Source organism: Humulus lupulus, chromosome 2, assembly GCF_963169125.1.
Source record: "Humulus lupulus chromosome 2, drHumLupu1.1, whole genome shotgun sequence".
Lineage (NCBI taxonomy): Eukaryota > Viridiplantae > Streptophyta > Magnoliopsida > Rosales > Cannabaceae > Humulus > Humulus lupulus.
This window is the reverse complement of record NC_084794.1, coordinates 287,952,918-287,974,211: the sequence shown is the minus strand read 5'-3', so window position 1 is coordinate 287,974,211 and position 21,294 is coordinate 287,952,918. Positions and strand designations below refer to the sequence as shown.

Below are 21,294 nucleotides of genomic sequence, written 5' to 3'. Positions count from 1 at the left end.
AAATACTCCAACATATATTTTTAGAGACGAATCAAATTGACTAAGAGGTTAAAATAGGAGATTGACGATATAACCTCATCTTTAAACTATAGATATATTTGTACTATATATACTTAACACTCATATACTATAAGCCTATAATGTTTTTCTCTTTACTCTTTTCTTTTTCTTTTTTGGGTAATTTTTTGGTTTTCACATGATGGTACACAATGTTGTGGTGGCCACCAAAAGGTTTCCCAAGCCCACCGCAAACTGCATTAGCTGTAATGCCCGGTCGGCATTTCTCTGATCATCACAGAATTTTCTAAAGAAATTAGTAAATATATATTAAACTTATTATAATATATACCTTAGGTAGTTAATTTTTCTATATATATACAAACTAAAGATATATTGATTATTTGTATGCAAAAAGTATATATATATATATAAATAATTATTTGACTTAGTCGATTTTAATCTAATTAATCATATTATCAATTGATGGTTAGACCTATTCCACCAAGTACTAAATAATAATAATAATTTGGTAAGAGCATATATATATATATATACTTCAATTTTTTTTCTTCATATATAATAATGATAATAATAAGAAGAGTAGTACTACTTACGGTTTTGGGATGTGATTTGTAAACTACAATTGCATTATTTGAACTGGTCGCCGAGGATTGATCTTTGTTGGAAGAATTAGACTTGCTACGTTTGCTTCGTGTTTGAGAACCACTTGGCTGCATATATATAATATATCCAATAGAACGTGATCATCAATATTTTACTATATGTATATAGATACACACATATTATATGATTTTTATTTATTTAAAAGAAAGACTGTACATGTATGTTATTAAGTTTTTAGGTGATCGATTTTTTTTTTATTATCAATATTTTACACTATATTATTAATTAATTAATATCAATATTTAAAAAAAAAATTAGATCTATAACAGATTCTACAATCGGTAAAACGAAATTTAGTTAAATTTGATGTCAATATTAATTATAATGTAAATTCTAAACTATACTGTTTTTTACTATATTAATTCATTATTTAAAATTAAATAAACTAAAAAATACAAAAATATAGGAGTATAAAAGAGCCCACATGTATTTTATAGAATAATTTTTGGAGCTATTTTTTTTTATGAATATTGTTGGCTCAAACATGTTGTTTTCTATGCATATAAAAAAATTAGTCACGCATGCAATAATTTATTTTTAAATTAGTTTTCGACACTGTAAATTATTTGAAATTTTCTGAAAATTTACAGCAAGTTCTAAATTACTACAATATACGCGATCATAAAAAAAATCGTACAAAAAACTATTCATGAGTCGAGAACACAAAAGAACCCTACCAATAAGTTCTTAGGTAACAGTTTCCAAAAATATAAATACATAAAATTATAAATAATACTTTGTTAAAACTACTCCGTCATTGATTTTTAAAAAATGACGAAATCATGATGACATCTTTTATTACTCAATTATTTTTTTTATAAACAATAAATTAATTAACTATGATGATTATATGTAGTGACGTCGTACCTCCTCCTTCTCATGATGATCAGACCAAGTATGATTGATACCAGTTGATTGGTATTCTTGCTTGGTCTTGAGCCTCAGCATAACAATGGGATCCAAAAACTCCTTGTGGCAATGCTTGTAATGTTCGGAATAAAAGCATTTAGGGCAAACATTGAAGAAGTAATCACAGTGGTGTTGGAAGAAGCATTTGACGCAAGTAAAATACATTCCAGTAATGAACTTATTTTGGCAACTGTAACCCTCGCAGAATGGTCTCCCGCTCTGTATTATGTACAGAAGAGTTACGATATCCGCAAACACCAAGTGATCTCCTCGCCTCAGCTGGTCGAAGAATTTTTTTGACCCAAACTGTGAGAAACCGATCTTCTTCATGTATACAGAAAATTCTCGAAACCTAATTAGGTCGGGCAGGGCTTTAGTTTCCATTTGTTCAGAGAAAGTTTTGATGGCTTGCTTGGTGTCATCGTCGAGAAGATCGTAGTATGCGTATGCCGTGTCTCGCAAGTCATCCATAACCCTAACCCTAACCCTAGCTAGCCAGGAATGAGTGGTTATAGTAGTAGCAAAATTATTGTATCGAATTTAATGGAAAATAAAAGGTGGAGTTCTCGTTGTTTTTAAGCTTGGCTAGGGTGATATATATGGAGCTATAGCTATATATATATTGATGCATTTGTACACACATATAATATATAAAAATATTATTCATGTAAAATATTTTACATATCACTTATTATTTTATGTGTATCTAGATGATTCGTAGCATATTCATAATAGTAATATAAATAAGAATTAATATTAAAAATACAATAGAAGTTTCTTGGTAATGAAGTTGAATATTATATGCTAAATTGAAGTTTGACTATTTGTATATATAATTAGATTCCATGATATATATATAGTTTATAAAGATATATATATAGTTTATAAAGCATTTTTTATTTTTCGCACTTGGAGAAATTATAACCCAATTATTTTTATGATATACGTGATAGTTATAGTAGACATTCCGCCAATTTTTAAGAAATTCTGAATGATTTACAGTGTCGAAATCAAAGTTCAAACAGTCTATTTTCCACATGTATAAAAAAAAAAATCAAGCACGCATACAAGTGACTGTTTGAAATCTGATTTCGGCACTGTAAATTATTCAGAATTTCTAAAAAATTAGGGATGTCTGTTATAACTATCATGCACGCCATAAAAAAAATTGAGCTATAATTTCTCCCAGTAACGAAAATAAAATATGCATCTATGTAGGAACAAAAGTGATACCCCTACCTAAACTTATATATATATATATATACTTGCCGCTTTATAATTTACGTAGATAATAAATTAAATGATGAGTACGTTTCATTTTTTTTCTTTTTCTAATTTAGTTTTTCTGTCATATCAAATAATTAATTAATTTGTTCAACAACATATATCTATTCAGATAAATATTTTCAAAAGTAAGAATTTTTTTTTAAATAATTAAAATAAGCCAGATATTTAATTGATAGTAGCTAGTAGTAACGTGTCCAAAATAATTTATTCAGGAAAATATAGATGTATAGTAGTTCTCTTAATTATATATTGGAACAAGATTAGAAAAATGCAAAAAAAATCCGACTTGAGCATATATATATATATATATATATATATATAGTCTAATACTACTACATTTTTCACAATTTTTTTTAAAAAAGACTTACATTTATATATATAATGATATAAAAATTACTATTTTTGTAATGATATTTTCAAATATTAATCTAAAGACTTGTATTATTTTAATAAAAAATTAATACCGTACGTGAAGAAATATTTTTGTAATTAATACTTAATTTTATAAGTGAATTGTTAATTAGTATAACTAGGTGTATGAATTGAATAGGGATTTGATCAAGAATCCTATTCCAACAAGTGATTCCATAAACTCAATGAAAATTTGAGTTTATGCTCCGTTTTTTTTTTTTTTAATTATGTTACCTTATTTTTTGGACAAATATATATATATATATCATTGTAAAAAAAAATTGATACTATGGTATGATTCAATCTAATTTTGATATGTTCCTTATTATTGGTCGAGTTATTGGAGAAGTTATTATGCATATTGCTGAAAATTAGACAATATTTAGGATTTTCTTTTTTACAAATTTTAATTATTTTGATGTGACAATTCAACAACGTTTTTCTATTAATTAATTTGTCGAGCCGTTAGGGGAAAAAAACATCATATTGGTATCCTAGATCGCAAACCTATAGTTTTTTTTTTAAAAAAAACAAGTTGTTAAATTTAATGGAAAGAGTCTTTTTCTAATAAACTAGCTATAACGTAACACGTGTATGTATATATATATATATATTGCCTTGTTAAGATATGGATTAATTATAACTTTCAAAGAAATAAGGGTTATGTAACCTATTATGTTATGTTGCCACCAAAAAATAAAAAATAAAATAAAATAATATAAGGATATGAATCTTGTCCCGTTGACTATAACGTATTAGTTTCCAAGAAATTTGTTAATAACACCAAAAACAAATAAAACCATTCTAGTATGCAAGTGAAAAAAAAAATAAGGCAAAGCAATAATAGTTTTGATGACGTCGTTTTTTGTCAACTTAAATATAAAGAGCACTAAACACAAAATTAAGAAAATAAAGAAAAACAATCAAATTAAGAAAATAAAGAAGAATTATCAGAATTTTACGTGGTTCAGCAGTTAAAATCTGCCTAGTCTACGAGTCAATATTATTGACTGATGATCTTCTCTTAGAGCTTTAACAAAGCAATTTAGCAAAGTGTTTTCAGTACCAAATTGTGCATATCTACAAATGAAATTCTTCAGTATATTTATAGATTGGTTAACAAAATATCTTCCATTTTATTGCGGGAAGTTACAATTCAAATTTAAAATAAATACAAATAAATGCATTAATTACATATATCCCACAATAATTGTGATTTATTATCAGATTACAACAAATCCCCAAGGAATAGAGATTTTAAAGCAGCAGCCGCGTTCAAACTGGATTACCGACCTCGAACATACAACTTACACACTTTCGAGATCGACTCACATTACAAGCTCGTCATTCCAATTAACCTCGTCCTTAACCAGTGACTTTACCGAGCTCAACCATCAGAGATCAACGTCCTTGAGCTTGCAATGAAGGTTTGAATTACACTCAAACTTCAGAGTAGATTCATCCTTTCGAGCTTAATGCCTAAGCTTGAGCTTCAAAAACACCTTTTTAGGACACATTTTTAGGACACTCACATAAATGCGAGTCCGCGAGTCCTAAAAACTATGTGTGTCCTAAAAGTTTGAGTTTTTTTTTTAAACAAATACCTCCTAAAAGAATATTTTTAGGACTCGCATTGCGAGTCCTAAAAACTTATGTGTATCATAAAATTTTGAATTTTAAAAAACTAGAGTTTTTTAGGACTTGCGTTGCGAGTCCTAAAAGAATGTTTTTAGGACTCACATTGCGAGTCCTAAAAACATTCTTCGCGAGCCCTAAAAACTTATGTGTATTATAAAATTTTGAATTTTAAAAAACTGGAGTTTTTTAGGACATTCTTCGCGAGTCCTAAAAACTTATGTGTATCATAAAATTTTGAATTTTGAAAAATTTCGAATTCCCTCCAATTTTTTTTTAACAAAAGTTTTATTATTATATATTAAAAAAAACCAAAAAAATCACACAACCCACATTTTCACTCTCTCTCCTCGGTTCCCTCTCTCTCTCTCTCCCAAAGTTCTTTCTCTCTCTCCCTCTCTCCCGAAGTGCTACCGTCGAACGCCGCCGTCTCACCTCTGGCCACCGCCACGCGCCGGTCCAATGGAAGCGCCGTCCCCCGAAACCCCCGACCCCCGGAGATGGTGACCTCACGCGCGGCCTAAGGCCCTCAACGGAGCACTTGAAGTTCGGTCGTTCATGGGTTTCTCCCAAACTTTCCGTGCATATTCCAACCACCACCACCACCATACTCCTTGCTTCTTGGGCTTTAAAACCCAATAGTTTGTTTTCCGAACCACCACCTTTTAATGGTAGCGCCGCCACCGTCGTCGGAACCCCGCCACCGGATTCTAAATCCACAAATTAATTTTTTAAAAATAAAAAATAAAACTTTTAAGGACTCGCATTGTTTTTAGGACTCGCGCCCAAATAGAGGACTCGCGCCCTGCGAGTCCTAAAAAGTCTTTTTTGTAGTAGTGTTTCTTAAATGCTCGGTCGCCAATGAGAACAAATCAGAAAACATGATAATTTATACAAGTGTTGAACTCTTGTTATTTTCGAACTACATTTCGAAGTCATAAATTTTATTCTCGAAATTTGAGTGTAATAAATTTATTCATCAATCTTATAAATTAAATTAAATTCAAATCAAATCAATTGTTCATCTCTATACGTACGCATGCATATATAATTATTATATACCATATAATTGTGTATTCTCAAGCTTTTTTTTTTTTTTTGCCTTGTCGGCTTGCCGTGTGTCTTCCCAAGCTAGTTTTGTACTTTTTCAAGTTTGTATTATGCCTTTTTAAATTTGTCTTGTGACTTCTTAGGCTTGTCCATTGCAGTTAAAATAACTTCAAAGATAAATTCTTTGTTTGTTAATTTTTTTTAATAAATAACATTTTTACTTCTCGAATTATGACTGATTCAAATCATGTCCCCTAAATAATTTGCAATGTTAAAAATTCTTCCTGAACTATACACATTTATGAAATATGAGACTTCTATTAGATTTCATCTTAGGTGATTATAAGAGAAGGATAACATGGCATTTTAGCTGCTGATGTGACAATGTTACGTATAAAATAATAGGCAATTTTGCCCCTCAAACTTAACCAATGTCAAATCGTACTCCTTTTATTGAAAAAATTAATTTAAAAATTAAAATATATAAAAATAATTTCTTAAAAAAACAATTAAAACCTTAAAAATGAAGAAAATAAAAAATACTAAAATTTTCAAATTAATTAAATAAATTTTCAAATATTATAAAATTTTACCTTCTCAGTACAAAATACTCTTTGTTCAACTTATATCCAAATTTATTTTAATAAAAAAAATACTGATTGCTTATTTTATTTAAATATTTTTTTTTACATTTTTATAAATTTTTAAAATGTTTTTAATAATAAAACATAAATATTTTTTAAAATTATTAATTCAATTTTTTTTTTAAAGTTTATTCTAAATTAGTTTTAAAAAATATTTAAGAATAAAATAAATTTCTATATTTTTTAAACAAATTTATATTAAAATTTTATTTCGAAAGGGAAATATTCTTTTTTACTATTTAATATAATTTTAATGAGTTCATCACAATAATAAAACTCACTGGTATATAACAAAATCTACATTAAAAAAAATCTATTTACATGGACACACTAGATAAATTTGCCATGACAAAAAATCTTAATATAGACTTATTACAAGACAAAACAAAAAATTGGAGCACAATGAAGAGAGTACAAAAATACAACAATAAAAACAGATAAAACTAATCCATTATAAACAAATGTATAATTTGGTGTGTATAGAAAGAGTTGCAAAGCTCTATCATTATTGAGAGATTTATCAAAAATATTCTCCATGATCTTCTCTTAATTTTTCTCTTCTATTTTCTCACCTGATAAACACTTTAATATCATAGATTCAGACAAAAAGGAACACCCGAAAAGTTCAATATTAAACAAGTTAGGAAGATTTGAACAATTAGTGCTAAATTTTGATAACAGTACTGAAGAACTATGCAATGTGATTTCAAGGGTATTGAAATCAAAGAGGTTGCTAATAACACCGTTTTTTTTTTCCAATTCACTTATATTCTCTTATCTTTTATCTTAACACCGTTCTTTTTTTCTTTTTTCTTTTCTTTTTTTTTTAAAGAAAGAAAATCCTTCTTGTTTGACAAGGAAACCTGTTTTTGTTGATATGCTTTCATTAATTTTATGTTTGTTTTTGCTGGATGGCCCAAAACTAAGAAAAATTGACGCAGCAATAATCACAGGAGCTTGAACTATAGATACTATATTCCTCTGTAAAAAGAGTACACAAGTAACAACACTACAAGCTTTCAGATAAAACTCTAATGAGCACATTAAATTGTTTGAAAACCGCAAAGCAAACAACTAACTCACTACAGTATTTATTGCTGCTGGTTTTGCTGTCTTTGTTGGCCAAAATTGGTGTGACTCTGTGGATTGCTCTGTAATGTTGCCATGCCAGATTGAAGATTCTGGGCATTTTGGGTCATATTTCCAAATGCTCCTTGTGTATTATGTTGTTGTTGTTGTTGTTGCTGCTGCTGCTGCTGCATCAAGGCTCCTGGATTTCCTGCTCCCATGTTAAACACTGCAAAGAAAACATCCGAACTGCACTTTTAGCCAATCGAGCAACATATAGTACGTCTGAGTTTTATTCTTATGTTCACCACACTAGAAACATGAAGTAGATTCTCATAGGCAGATATTGAAGATGAAAGGAAATGGGAGAAATAGGATGTACTTTGATCACTCAAAATCTGGGAAGTGTGGCTTCTCTGTGGATTGTTACCAGCTAGTCCGAACGGCTGCAGTAATGAAAGGATTAGGAATAAGCAGCAAAATTAATATGATAAGAAAGATGCGTAAAACAAGCAAAATTATATCAACAAGGGGCTATGATACATCAATGCACATCCAACATCTATTCTTTGGAGTTCAAGTCCCACTCAAGTTCCTCAACGAAAAGGGTCCATCATCTATGTCATTTTAAAGAATGATACATTGTCCTTTAAATTATCACAATCTCTCAGCCATATGTCTAATGACTAGTTTAAACCAAAAGTTATTTTTAAGCTGCAACTAACACCATCCTAAAAATCATTCTGTGCACCACACCAGGTCATTAAGACAGTGATACTTGAAACCAGGAAAGATTTTAGCATGTCTCAGTTCGTGCTCTAAGAGTGTTAACATTCCACTTACTCAATCCTCAATTTCTTCCATACATGTGCAATAATAAGCAAACACATTCACTACTGACCTGCATCCGTGGCAAAAGGGACGATGATGACATTGTAGCTGACATGTTTGGAATCTGAAAAAGAACAAAGTGAATAATGTCAACGACCACATATACCATCATAAATGATGAAACAGACCTGTCTTAATTACATTAAACAGCGCAGAAAATGTTAGGCTACACTTCATTACCAAATGACACAATGCAGAAGCAACACAAATGCACACTACCAAGCATGATGGAAGTATGTCACATCCAAGGCATTCAAAAGAGAACGCAACTATATTAGAGGCAAACTTATAAACTAAAAGCTTCCTTTGCGTTTGACATCAACAGCAATGCACATCCAGCACAAGCCTTTAGGCAATGAAAAAGAACATAAACTACTCCAAAGAGATGCTCACAATATAGATTTTAAAGTTTTTCTTCTGAAGTATCTCAATGTGACTTGAGAGTGGAAGGGGCTCAGTAAAATGTTTTCTTTTAAAAGACGCTAAAATCATTTATTTAGGCTTTGTAACCTCAAATTGCAGGGTGGATCTCACAAGATACAAAAGATTTCCTTTCAAGTTGCACATATAATTTTTCATCAAAAGTGGCTTTCCACATAATTATCAACATATGAGATCGGGTATCAAATTCTGTCTACTAGCTATAAGATGAGCATTTGTCTCCCTCTTTTTTCAACTAAAATTGGAAATCCATAAATAAATCCCCACTATTGAACCTTGAGTATCAAAAAATAGTGTAAAGAATTGTTTTGGCTCATTTATATTTGAGTCGGGGCCTACTCTATAAAAGATGAGGCATTTTTTAATTGTTTTTTTAAACAAAGTCAAAGAAAACCTATAAAATAATTTTAATATTGGACCTTGGACAAATAATAGTTCTGAACTGTTTACATGAAATTTCCTGTATCATGGTGGCATGGTTCGGTTCCCTTATGAAACTTATAATAATGAGTTAGTCATGCACTTAACATATTTCTAGCGATTCACATGGCATCATCATTTGATTCAAGTCTTGGAAAATAATCTACACAATACAACACCTTTGTCGACGGCCATTTACTCTGACAACATTAGGATTCACCAAACAATGTAATTTCTCATGCCCAAAAAATCCTTAAACCTTCTCTCTTTCTAAGACTACAAAACGCTCTTGTATCCCTCAAGCCCACTCAGACACCCTTGTTGACAGTTCTGTACTCCAACAACATCTAGGGTTACCCGAACATATGATATCTAATACCAAGAAAATCTTTAATCCTTCTCTCTCTAGGATTACAAAACACACTTGTATCCCTCAGTCTCCGCATACTCGTGAAGACAATTTGTGTGTTTTTTACTATTTCAAATTAACACGTTGCTTTAAAATAGGATAATGAACGTAATGATATAGAAAGGAAGAAAAAACAAGACATAAATCTGACCATTTGAGGATTTGCCGTCGTCTGAGCTGCATTAAACATAGCACTATTGGCAGTACTAGAAAACTGGTTTAAATGACGATTTATTTGACTTCCTTGACTGAGTTGGCTTTGACCAATGCCATGTTGAAGATGTCCAGAAGGAAGCTGCCTACCCTGAAATTGCTGCTGCCCCATTGACTGAGAAAATTGCATTTGTTGTTGCCCATGTAACTGGACCCAAAACATAATCAAATTACAAAACCAGAATAAACTCTGTTTGTCTAAGTTAAAATTAACTCCATTAGGATATTATTCATTCTTTTTATGAAAATCTTGCTAAAAAATAATAAATTTCATTCTAAACTTCCTCAGTCAAACTAAATTTAAGCAACATAAGCATAACACGCCAAGGGCAATCATAGAATACATATGTAAATCTAGACTTAGATACATATGCCTCCTTGACCTTTGGAACCTACCTACTAGAAGATCAAAAGTCATGTGAGAAGTACAATAATACGCACCAATATATTGTGGACAACGTCCAAAATCAATCCTAAACATCACAACAGCACCAGTGGCAAATAAAGAAAAAACTTGTAGCAATGTTACCGATTGAAACTTTTGTGAAGTCTGGCCTTGTAGATCATGCAGTTGGGGTAGTTGGTTCTGCATATTGTATAAGTCATTAGTTACATATGATCATAATTGGTCATGAAAACAAAATCTATCTCCAATATGCAAGGAAGAAGACACAAAAATTGTAAATAAATAACAAGTGCCACAGGTCTAACTAAACAAGTTGCTAATCGCTGAATTATATTCTTCAGCTACTAGGTTAAGAAGTCTCATCCCAAAGATTATTGTTTACAAAGGCAAAATTTTTTAGTAAAGATTATGTTACCTGTCCCAATCCATGCATTGTAGATTGCCTAAATTGTTGTTGAGCAAGAAGTTGTTGCTGCTGCTGCTGCTGAGGTAATTGCATTAATTTCTGTCTCTGTTGTTGCTGTTGCTGTTGTAGCTGCTGTTGACTTTGTTGCTGAGGAGATGGGGCATTCATCATGCTTGTATTAGACCTTGGTGAATTAGCATATGGCAGAGGAGATGTTGTTGTGTTATCAAAATTAGTAGAAGTAATAGTCCCGGGAGATGCAGCTGATCTTCCAAGAAGCTGTGATCCAGAAGCCTGTTTGACATAGTTTAGGGAAAGATTAAAGATAACACCACATGAAGAGCATCAAACTTCAATCTTTATGAAACATGAAACCAAACCAGTATTTGAAGCACAATTTAACAAGAGCATTTAGTGAAGAAACAAACTGGCAATGGGTGGACATGGACAAAAGTTTGTAGACATATTTATTTTTAAAAAACTCATACAGATTTCTCATAGTCGAGTGACCCATTTCTTAAGGAAGTCTATGATCCAACCTGTAACAAAGGGCTTTGAGCAGCTAAGTTATTTGCTGAGGGAGGGGTATTCTTATGGTACATACCTGCAAAAAAAGTCTTCAAGCTTCTCAAAAAGAAATGGGGAGACATCTAATAAACAAGCTCAATCAAGATTCCTGGTTGAAACAGTGACTGATTATTACCAGATGAATCAGAGAAAGTTTGCATTCCATCACCTGCAGTGAGAACATCCACGAGATGCACTGGAAGTGTAGGTGTCACCTGCCTTTGGTCACCAGGTAATCGTAGACCTGCATGCATAGGGCAGACAAATTAATAATGAACTTGTAAGCATACTCACTTTAACATAAATTATAATAATGATATTGTCTTATATTACATGTGAATATTGAAAAATCAAAACTAATGTTAATGTGAAGATGGTTGAACAACATAAATAAAACTAAGATCATTCTGAACTGTTAGTATCACTTATGTCCCCAATTTAAATTTTGTAGCACATAGGTCCCCATTTACTTTTAAATGCTACAATTTAGTCCCCCTACCCTATTTACCATTTTAAAAACATTGAATTTAATAAGAATTCTATAATTATAGTATTTTTTACTTTTTTTAATATAGTGAATGGAAAAAAATGGTGAATGATAAGATTATAAAAAAAAATTATAGATAAACCTCAATTCTCACTCTTGATTAAGGTTCAAACAGTTTATTTCACGCACATGCAACAATTGTTTGAGCCATGTTTTTGACAAAATAAATTATTCATAATTTCTTAAAAACTCTTTCATGTAAAAAAAAAATTGAGGTTATAACTTCTCTATATGCCGAAAAACAAAAAGAAGCGGTAATACTTGAGAATTTCTCTACTAGTACTCTTAAAGTTAGATGGAGAACGAAACAAATAACAGATATATTACACAAAATATAAGAAAATACTATAATTATTGTTTTTCCTTTAAATTTAATGATTTTTTAATGGTAAATAGGGTGTAGGGACTAAATTGTAGCATTTACTAGAAAATGAGTACGTGCTACAAAATTTAAATTGAGGACCTAAGTGATACTATTAGTATAAAAGAGTGACCTCAAGTGCTATTTTATGAAGAAGTGTCGTACAAAAAGTTGATGGAGTTAGGCAAGAATCCACAGTTTTACACTTCAGTCATCAAACACAAAATACCCTCATATTCATAAGAACTTGATGCCTCGACAAACCCAATTTAATATGTAATTAAACTAAAATACTGTCAAAAGTTGATATTGAAAGCCGAAACATGTAGAGAGGGAGGAGGAAGACAAAATGCTAGTTTATGGCAATACCTTCACCATAATTTACAGCAGCTCGAAGTAAATTTTCTTGCTCTTGAATTTTTGCTGCTTGGGCTTTATCCAGAGTCGGAACGATAGATGGCCCTTGCCGAGTTCCAAAACAATAGGCCTTACGAGTGTCAGCTAATACTTTCTCAGCACTTTCACAAGCTGCTCCAATCATATCAATTCTTGCCTGTAAAAGCCAAAGATGTCTATCTTGACCAGAAACATGGATGAAAAACGTACAGCTAAATACTCAATAAATTCCTCCAGATCACCTTTAACTTCTCAATTTGTGCGGATACAGATAAATTCTGCATCCCATGAAGCAATTGTTCCCTCTTGGAGTTATCCTCAGTTTCCATCTCCGGCAACAGTTTGGAGGAAAGCATAACCGGCAGTACTGTAACCACATATGATCTAGTCTATAAATTTGAAAGTCTGATAGCTTGATTCAACGATATCCGACTCAACAACACTTGCAACTTAATATACCAGTCTACACTCAGGCCATACAGAAACTTAAAAGCAGTCACTTTTTCAATTATCTTTTCGAAATTGGCAAATCTTTGTGACAAATTAGGAAAAGAAAAAACCAATGGTTGACAGGTAACAAGAGATCACACAATGTGGCTGCAGATACAAATTCCTGATCAAATAAAATACAAAATCCAAACGTCTTACGATTCAAACCCATAAATTTTTGTTCACACCTCACAATACTCAAGAAAATGATCTACCTTATTAAGAAAAGCTGAGAAAAAGGTTCATACTTGTAGCATTTTCGGCATTGACATTCCTGGGATGTACCACAAAAGCCTTGGAAACCTTCTTAATGTCATCAACAATGTTGAATAGCTCAAGATTCACCATCGAATACTGCCCCATAATATCTTGCCTAATCTCACACGAAATTAAACAAATTATTCCAAAATTGAACTGAATTTGAATTTCAATTTCTTCAACTTCTGAAATTGAAAACGAAATTGAATCACGAGTGAGTGAGAGACCATTTTGGAGAGGTGTTGGTGCGAGCATATACGTCAAAGTCTTCGAGAATGCGAGAAATGGATTTGAAGAGACTGGAAGCTCGGGTCTTGACAGACTCGAGGTTGAGTTGTTGCTGCACGGCATCGTTTAGCCTCTCTACAACCACTGGTTGTGGTTGCTGTTGTAATTGTTGGGGTTGAAGTTGCTGATTTTGGTTGGGTATCACTCCTTCCATGGCTGCCATGCTTTTGCACCAACGTTGAGTATCAGAGCCGAATAGAACTGCAGAGTGAATGTAGCCCCAAATCCAATCGCTCTCAACGTTTTTTTGAAAAACCAAAGTAGCAATAGCTCAGCTGTGGCAGTGGGCCTAATAGCACCGTAAATGGGCTTAATGGATCTCTACTGACCACACTTGATGGCCCAATAAGACAAATCGGGCAGAAAGGCCCTTTCAACGTTGGAAAATGACCGTGAATATTCATTCGAGGAATTTACACCTTTTTTTAAATATACAATTTTTTAGGCATAAAAAATGTGTATAGACATTAGCCTTTTCTAATTAAATATTTATTTATAAAAAACCAAACTTAAATTTTGATTATTTTTAAGCTTGATTTTGTATTTTTACAAAAAAAACAATTAGAAAGTATCACTTTGGCCTTCTTGGTTTAAGATCGTTACTATGTTTAATTCTAAATTTCAAAAATAAAAGATAAATTTCAGTTATGTTAAACAGTTAAAAAAATTGTCATATTTCCTTTCTTTCTTTAGGTTGCTTAATTTTATAAGATATATGATATTATGAATGTTTTTCAATGAATAAATTTTAGTGCGTCAAAAAAAAGGTCTTGTCTTTCTCAATGATTGTTAATCGCCGCCATGCAAGGCTCGCTGCCACTGCTTTTCTACCATCAGCAATGTTGCGGTTGGTCGCCTTCGATGATGCATCTCTCTTGGGTAGTTGATTTTTTAAGAAGAATTCTTGTCTCCCTAGCTAGATGTGTCCTCTCTCGTCATCGACCATCGAAATTGCAAAAACCTAGTAACGTCGCATTCGGGACATTGAACAAGGTTGGCTCATCGGATATGGTTAGGGGTGGCTTTTCAATGTTGATGATATTTACATTTTGTATGGCATTTTAGTGAGTATAAAGGCCATGATCAAAGGCCACAATTAGTATGATCTCTAATAATTTATTAACTTTTAATTTACACAATAATCTATTTTGGTAGAATATAATCATGCACTAATATTTTGATAATATTTAAAACATCTTATTAGAGTATTTTATGGTGAGTCCCTTTCACTATTTTAGTACTTGTTTTGTTTTGTGTTGATGGAATCGTCTGTCCTCATGTGCACCGACTCTCTTTCTACTCCAACATGTGTTGTTTTGGTTGTTGTGATTTGTTGTTACGGTTGAAAGATACAAATCCGCTTCTTCCTTCTATTTGCTTGGTTTATGAGGAAATATTACAACTTTTTCATAAGTATGGATTTTGCATGTTTGTTTTGAAGTAATCATATTTATTTTAATATTTTTTTTATATAGTTTGAATTTTTGTTGTTATCATTCATAATCTTAAGTGGACTGTTCGACAAAGTTAACACAAAAATCATTAGATTTATTATATATACAATCAAGTATGAATATATATGTAATCATACATAGGATCTTAGAAATTTTTTAAAAGATTATTCAAGTTTTGACATATGAATCAGGCCGTAGATCTCTTCAAAAGCTTATTCTTTTTTTTTTGTCATGATTTGATAAGGGAAATTTGAGTATTGATGCATTATAAGGGATCCTAAATTAAAAATATCTCATGTTATGTACACGTCACTATTTTATACTAGTATTCCCCTTGATTTCAAAAATGTCCCTAACATAACTTCTCTTTCTTTCTTTTTATGATATTATCTTCTCTCTCTCACACGATTTTCTCTAATGTTCAAGCTCTCTCACTAAAAAAAAAAAAGCAGTTACCATTTATTCTCTCAATCTATGACAAGTTTGGAGCACATCTAATCTTTGTTTTGAAGTTGTTCTTTGGGCAAGTGTTGAATCTTATCAAGGCAAGAAACTCCACTTTGGGTATCGGATCTAGGGGCAAAAATCTTATGGGTAAATATATTTTCGTTATATGTAGTGAGAAAACTTGTTTATTTACATTGCTTTAACTATTTTGAACAAATCTGTGTATGTATTCATGTTTTATTTTACTGTTTCATGGTCGGATTAGATCTACGTTTTTTTGCCTTTTCTAGGTCTTTAATCTGTCTCGATGAGTTTCGATGCAACTCGACATGCCTCGATGGGTTTAGGTAATAAGAGCCTCAATGCATTTCGATATGCCTCGATGAACCTCAACTTGTCGCAATGGCTTTTGGGAATAGGTACCTCGACGAGGCTTGATATACCTTGATGAACCTTGATAGGTTCCTAACCCTTAACTTAGATAGGCTACCTCGACATGATTTGATATGCCTCGATGGACCTCGATAGGTCATTCTGCCTTTACTTAGATTGGTCATCTTGTTGCGATTTTTTTACTGCGCAAGTATACGTAATCGGATAAACAAGTAATAGTAGTGGAAATACAGTATCGTTCCGTCAAGGAATTGATCCAATAATTACCAATAGCAAACTTTTATTTCTATTTGACTAATGAAAATTTAATGACAATTAACAACGAACAATAAACTAGAAAAGCATAATTTAATTAACGAAATTTAGTATAAGAGAAATATTAGAGCATTCTAATTTCATCAACCTTCAATTCTATTCAAACAATAATACTACTAATATGTTTCTTTGATCTATGATTATGTAATGACCCAACTACTCTAGACTTTGGACCATTAATGACTACTATATATAGACACAAATTTTTAAAGTACTTACAAGTGAAATAATCATAACTTCATTAAAACTTAAAAAAACAAGTGTTAAACTCCATAAAATTTAAAGTAGGATATGGGATCCCATTGTTTGTAAAAGAAAAACATAACATAATTTTAAATAACATGGATTACATAATAAAGTGCGGAAAAATACATATAAAATTTAAAGAGACCTCATCCTCGAATCGAACGCTCGGTCCATCGATTCCATCCCGCCTCAATACACATCCCCAAGCTTCCAAGAACCTTTCCCGCCACCAAATTTATTTTCCTGCACATATAAACATAAAGGAATGAGCCTAATGCCCAGCAAGGAAAATCTAACACATAAATCATATACATAATATTCATATCAACATATACTAAAACATATCATAACATATGTCACATATACTATAATGGCCATTATTACTTGGGGTCCCATAAACTAAACAAGTCATATGCCCATTAGATTTGTGGGGCTTGCTAGCTAAGCAAGTGATATGCCCATAAATTTATTGGGGCTTGTTAGTTGTACAGGTCATATGCCCAATGTAACGCCCTACATCCTTAGAGTCGTTACTAAGTGAGTTTAAAAACGTGCTTTCAACTCGCTAATCGAGATTTTAGGTCAAATAGTGTAATTAAGTCATAAACAGAGGAAAAACCTTAGAAATAACAATTTCCATAGAAAATCATAAAATTTTTACACTTGGGATCCCAAAATACAATTTAGAAATATTTACAACACTTAAACTGTACCAAGTCGACTAAACGACAAAATCTAGGTTTATTTACAATCATCTCCCAAAATCCTCTAGCTGTGGCAGCCAGGCTGGCCAAACATGTACACGCCGCTTCACGCTTGCTGTACTCATGGTTGGTTGACCTTCTCTTTACCCTTACCTGCACCACAGAGCATCTGTGAGCCGAAGCCCAGCAAGAAAACCCACAAACAGATAACATATGCAACACATATATCAAGCATATAAACAAGCCACCAATGGGCTAAACACATACGGCCTAGCCGTCCCAGGCGTTTACCAAGCCCTGGGTTCGCAGACCACGCCGTGAGGATATCCCAGGTATCCTTTTAGGGACTCGCCCTGGCAACTCGCACTCCACGTGCTCAATGCTGCTCCCGGCCCCTTGTCGTTCTCGGCCTTGCACTCAATGTGCCTAACGCCATTCCCGGCCCCAGTCGTTCTCGGCCTACACCGTTCCCGGCTCTTGCCAATCATTCACATAATAGCATACATAGCATAACAAGCAAGTACAGAATTCTAGCGTATTCAGTTAAAGGGATACGCCCCGCAGTTCAAACACAATGGGCTCAGCCCTGCATACCAGTTCTATTTAAACACATTGGGCTCAGCCCTGCATACAAGCTCTGTGGGAACAAGGGTTTTCTTACCTGAGTCCCGAGCACCGATGTCCCGAGCACAGTCCTCTAACTTGAGCCTCGCCGAAACCCTAGTCACAACACATTAACAATATCCATCCATCAAGTTCTAATCCAATAAATAACTTTGAGCCATAACCCTAACCTCCGAGACCTCGAATTCTATCAATCCGGGTGATAGAATCCATCCCGAGCCTTAACCATTGAGTTCCTAAGCCTAAACTCCCTTAAAAACACAAACTGGCACTAAGAGTCGCAGCCCCACCCTCAAGAGTCGCGGTTAGCCTCAAAACAGAGGCTAGCACACCCCTGCAACACACACGGGCCGCGGCGCGCACACCAAGCGCCACAGCGCGCATGAACTCCTCGGCCACACTCGGCCGCGCGCGCACACGGGCCGCGGTGCGCCCATCCTAGGGTCGTGGCCCTCACCACCGAACCCAGAATTCCCATCTTCTTCCCTGCATTTTCCTCAAGCTAACTCACCAAAAACTCATCTATCAAACCCAGATAATTAACACATATATTCTAGCTCAATATCAACATCAAAACCCCATCAAATCTGCTCCAAAACCCAACTACAATGTCCAAACACAAATCAAGCTTAACTAACATGCATACTCTAACAAACCAGCAACAATTCTCAACATAATCTCCATAATTAGAGCTTACCTTGCTGAATTCAATCCCTGGATTTGATCCTCAATCCTCAAGCTTTAAGCTCCTAAGTTTTCTCAGCCCAAATCCTTGTATAAGCTAGCTTACACCAAAATTTCCTTGAGTTATTTCTTAGAGAATGGAAGAGGGAGAGATAAGAATGGTGAGAAGTTATCCTTAGCTGAAAGCATAAGTATAAGTCGGTTCCCCCAAAGCTTCTAATTAATTCCTCCCTTTTTGTTTTATTCAGCTTAAGTCTATGTGGTTACCTCAAGGCTCGGGGTACGAGAACGTCCCCGAGGGCAAAATGGTAAATTTCTCCAATATTCCCGCCTAGACATTCTATCCTCAAATATATCTCCAAATATTTATTTTCATATCCCGATAACCTCATAACACACCTAGTACCCAAATTACCCCTCGACTCGCCCCGAGTCTGAATCTCAACCCTGTTGTGACTTTCTGACTAACCGCTCGCCAGGACTGTCTCGGACCGTGCTGCACAGACATATCACATATATAACATTTATCACATTTATACCCCTAATATCCAGACGGGGTCCACATGCACATTTAACTTAACTAAACATGCATCATAATCATATATTCACATAAATCCACATATAAGCATATTAAATCATTTATTGCCCTCCAGGCACACTAATCAAGGCCCTAAGCCCGATTAGCAAATTCGGGTCGTTACACCCAAGTCTACAAACATACATAACACACAAATCATAAGTTAACATAACACATAAATCATAAGATAACATATGGCATAACACATAATATCCTATCCTATTTTCCTTACCAAAAGTACCAGGATATGAGAACAGGTTTAGGACTTTGGAACACTCCTAAAAACCATCAATGAAAGGGTGAGTATATTTGAAGAAAAAGGAATGAAAAGAATGGACGAACTATACCATCAAGAATATACTTACCAAAAATCTTATGTTCAAGATCTTAGATTTCCTAATCAAGAATAATGAATAAAGTTAGGATGTTGAGTAGAAAACTATAAGAACCTAAGGAAAACAATACCAAAATGAACTAGAGTTTGGAATACCTTGAATGCTTCTATGACCGATCTAAACCTTGAACCGAAATGTGCTATAAACCTTACTTCCCAAGTGTTTGGTAAGCTTATAATGATTAAGCTTATAATCCCCAACCCAAGTGTTTACACTCTCAAAAATAACCTAGCAGCTTGCAGCCTCTGAACTCAACTTGATGAATGAATAAATGGCTGGGTACTAGGTCCTATTTATAGAGTTCAAGAATGAAAAGATATTCATTTAACTTGAATAAAATAATGGCTTTTTAAGTGAAAATATTTGAATTATCGTTCAGCAGAGGCTGAAAACTCGGTCAGAAAGATGCTGGACTTATCAAGAGGTTAAAGATTAAAAAGAGAACATTTTCAAAAACATTCAAAAATATGCCAAAGGAGCCGATATATCGCCCCTTGTAGGCGATATATCGCCTGGGCCAGCATGCCCGAGGCTCGTCGAGGTGATCATGCGAAGTTACGTGTTTTTCGTATCCCCGTACTGCGATATATCGCCCCCTATAGCTGTGATATATCGGCATACGCTGAATATTTAAACACGAAAGTCCTCTAACGTTTTCAAAGCTGCTGACAGACCCTAGGATATTCAAATATTACTCTTAATAAACTTATTCCTCAAAAATACTTAATTATCATTAAACTTACACATGACAAGTGTTACTTTCTTATTGGGTCTATCTAAACCTTATAATATAATAAATATCACCATCAATATCAGTCATATTAATCAAACCTTAGGTTAAAATTAATATTCTTAAACTATAGGTTAAACTTAGAAAATCTACAAGTATTACTACGAGTGTCCAATTAAATCCCGGTCTGAACCAAAATCCACAGTCATAAAAATACTACTACAATTACTATTATTACTACTATCTAACTAGCTAAGTAAAGTTCTTGGACTCTACAGATTATAGCAGGTTTACTATAGACAATTCTATTCTTTCTCAAGATATAAAATATTCAGTTTACCTGCGAATTCTCTACATGTCTGTGATAAATTCTACACATAAATCGCATTAAGAACAAAAACCTAATTGCTACACAAACCAATTTGATACTTTCGTTCTAAATTGAAATCTATGTCTATTGCCTAAAGCTATTCTTATTCTCACTTTTCAGATATTGAATTAAAACCAATAATCATGCAAAATATGGCCAATCAATTACAAGCATTAAACATAAGAACAATAGATAAACATAAATTCAAAGAATCATAGAAATTGTATTAAAAATGAATAGAATATCCAGAGACTACATTGAAATACTCTAAATAAGAATTTAGTTCATAATATTAAACATCATCACATAATCTAAAATTCAAAAGCATAAATAAAATAATAAAAGTGAATTCTTCTCTGTTTCTTTTCTCCTGTCGTCAGAACTCTTTTCCTCTCTGTTTCTTCCAATCTTCTTTTTATTTTTTTCAAAAACCAAAACCTACGAATTTCCATAAAAATTTCCAAAAATACCCTTGTGTCGATATATCGCCTACAATACTGCGATATATCACCTGCTGAATGTACTCGATAAAAACGCAATATCTAATGTTGTTTCTGCTTCAGCCAAAAATTGAA

General features: G+C 33.0%; 1 protein-coding gene across 2 annotated transcripts; it reads right to left on the bottom strand.

Moving 5' to 3' along the window:
• Positions 1-7,564: 7,564 nt before the first annotated feature.
• Positions 7,565-14,027, bottom strand: LOC133819681 (mediator of RNA polymerase II transcription subunit 8). 2 transcript variants are annotated; one of them, XM_062252981.1, is made up of 12 exons: positions 13,720-14,027; positions 13,483-13,607; positions 12,988-13,112; positions 12,719-12,902; positions 11,578-11,685; positions 11,414-11,478; positions 10,884-11,168; positions 10,592-10,648; positions 10,001-10,210; positions 8,590-8,643; positions 8,071-8,134; positions 7,565-7,917 (listed from the first exon to the last, which is right to left on the bottom strand). In XM_062252981.1, exons 1-12 carry the CDS (start codon positions 13,941-13,943, stop codon positions 7,712-7,714), a joined length of 1,707 nt encoding a protein of 568 aa, XP_062108965.1. In that variant the 5' UTR covers positions 13,944-14,027; the 3' UTR covers positions 7,565-7,711. The 2 variants fall into 2 exon arrangements, with proteins under 2 accessions (XP_062108965.1, XP_062108966.1); XM_062252982.1 differs by having other exon boundaries at positions 11,611-11,685.
• Positions 14,028-21,294: the final 7,267 nt, after the last annotated feature.

Coding starts and splice junctions, on each gene's coding strand:
- LOC133819681 (XM_062252981.1), bottom strand. CDS start 13,943: ATGGCAGCCATGGAAGGAGTGATACCCAACCAAAATCAGCAACTTCAA. Junction 10,211..10,591: donor CTTCACAAAAGTTTCAATCG/GTAACATTGCTA, acceptor TTTTGGGTCCAG/TTACATGGGCAACAACAAAT. Junction 7,918..8,070: donor CCAGATTTTGAGTGATCAAA/GTACATCCTATT, acceptor TTTTCTTTGCAG/TGTTTAACATGGGAGCAGGA.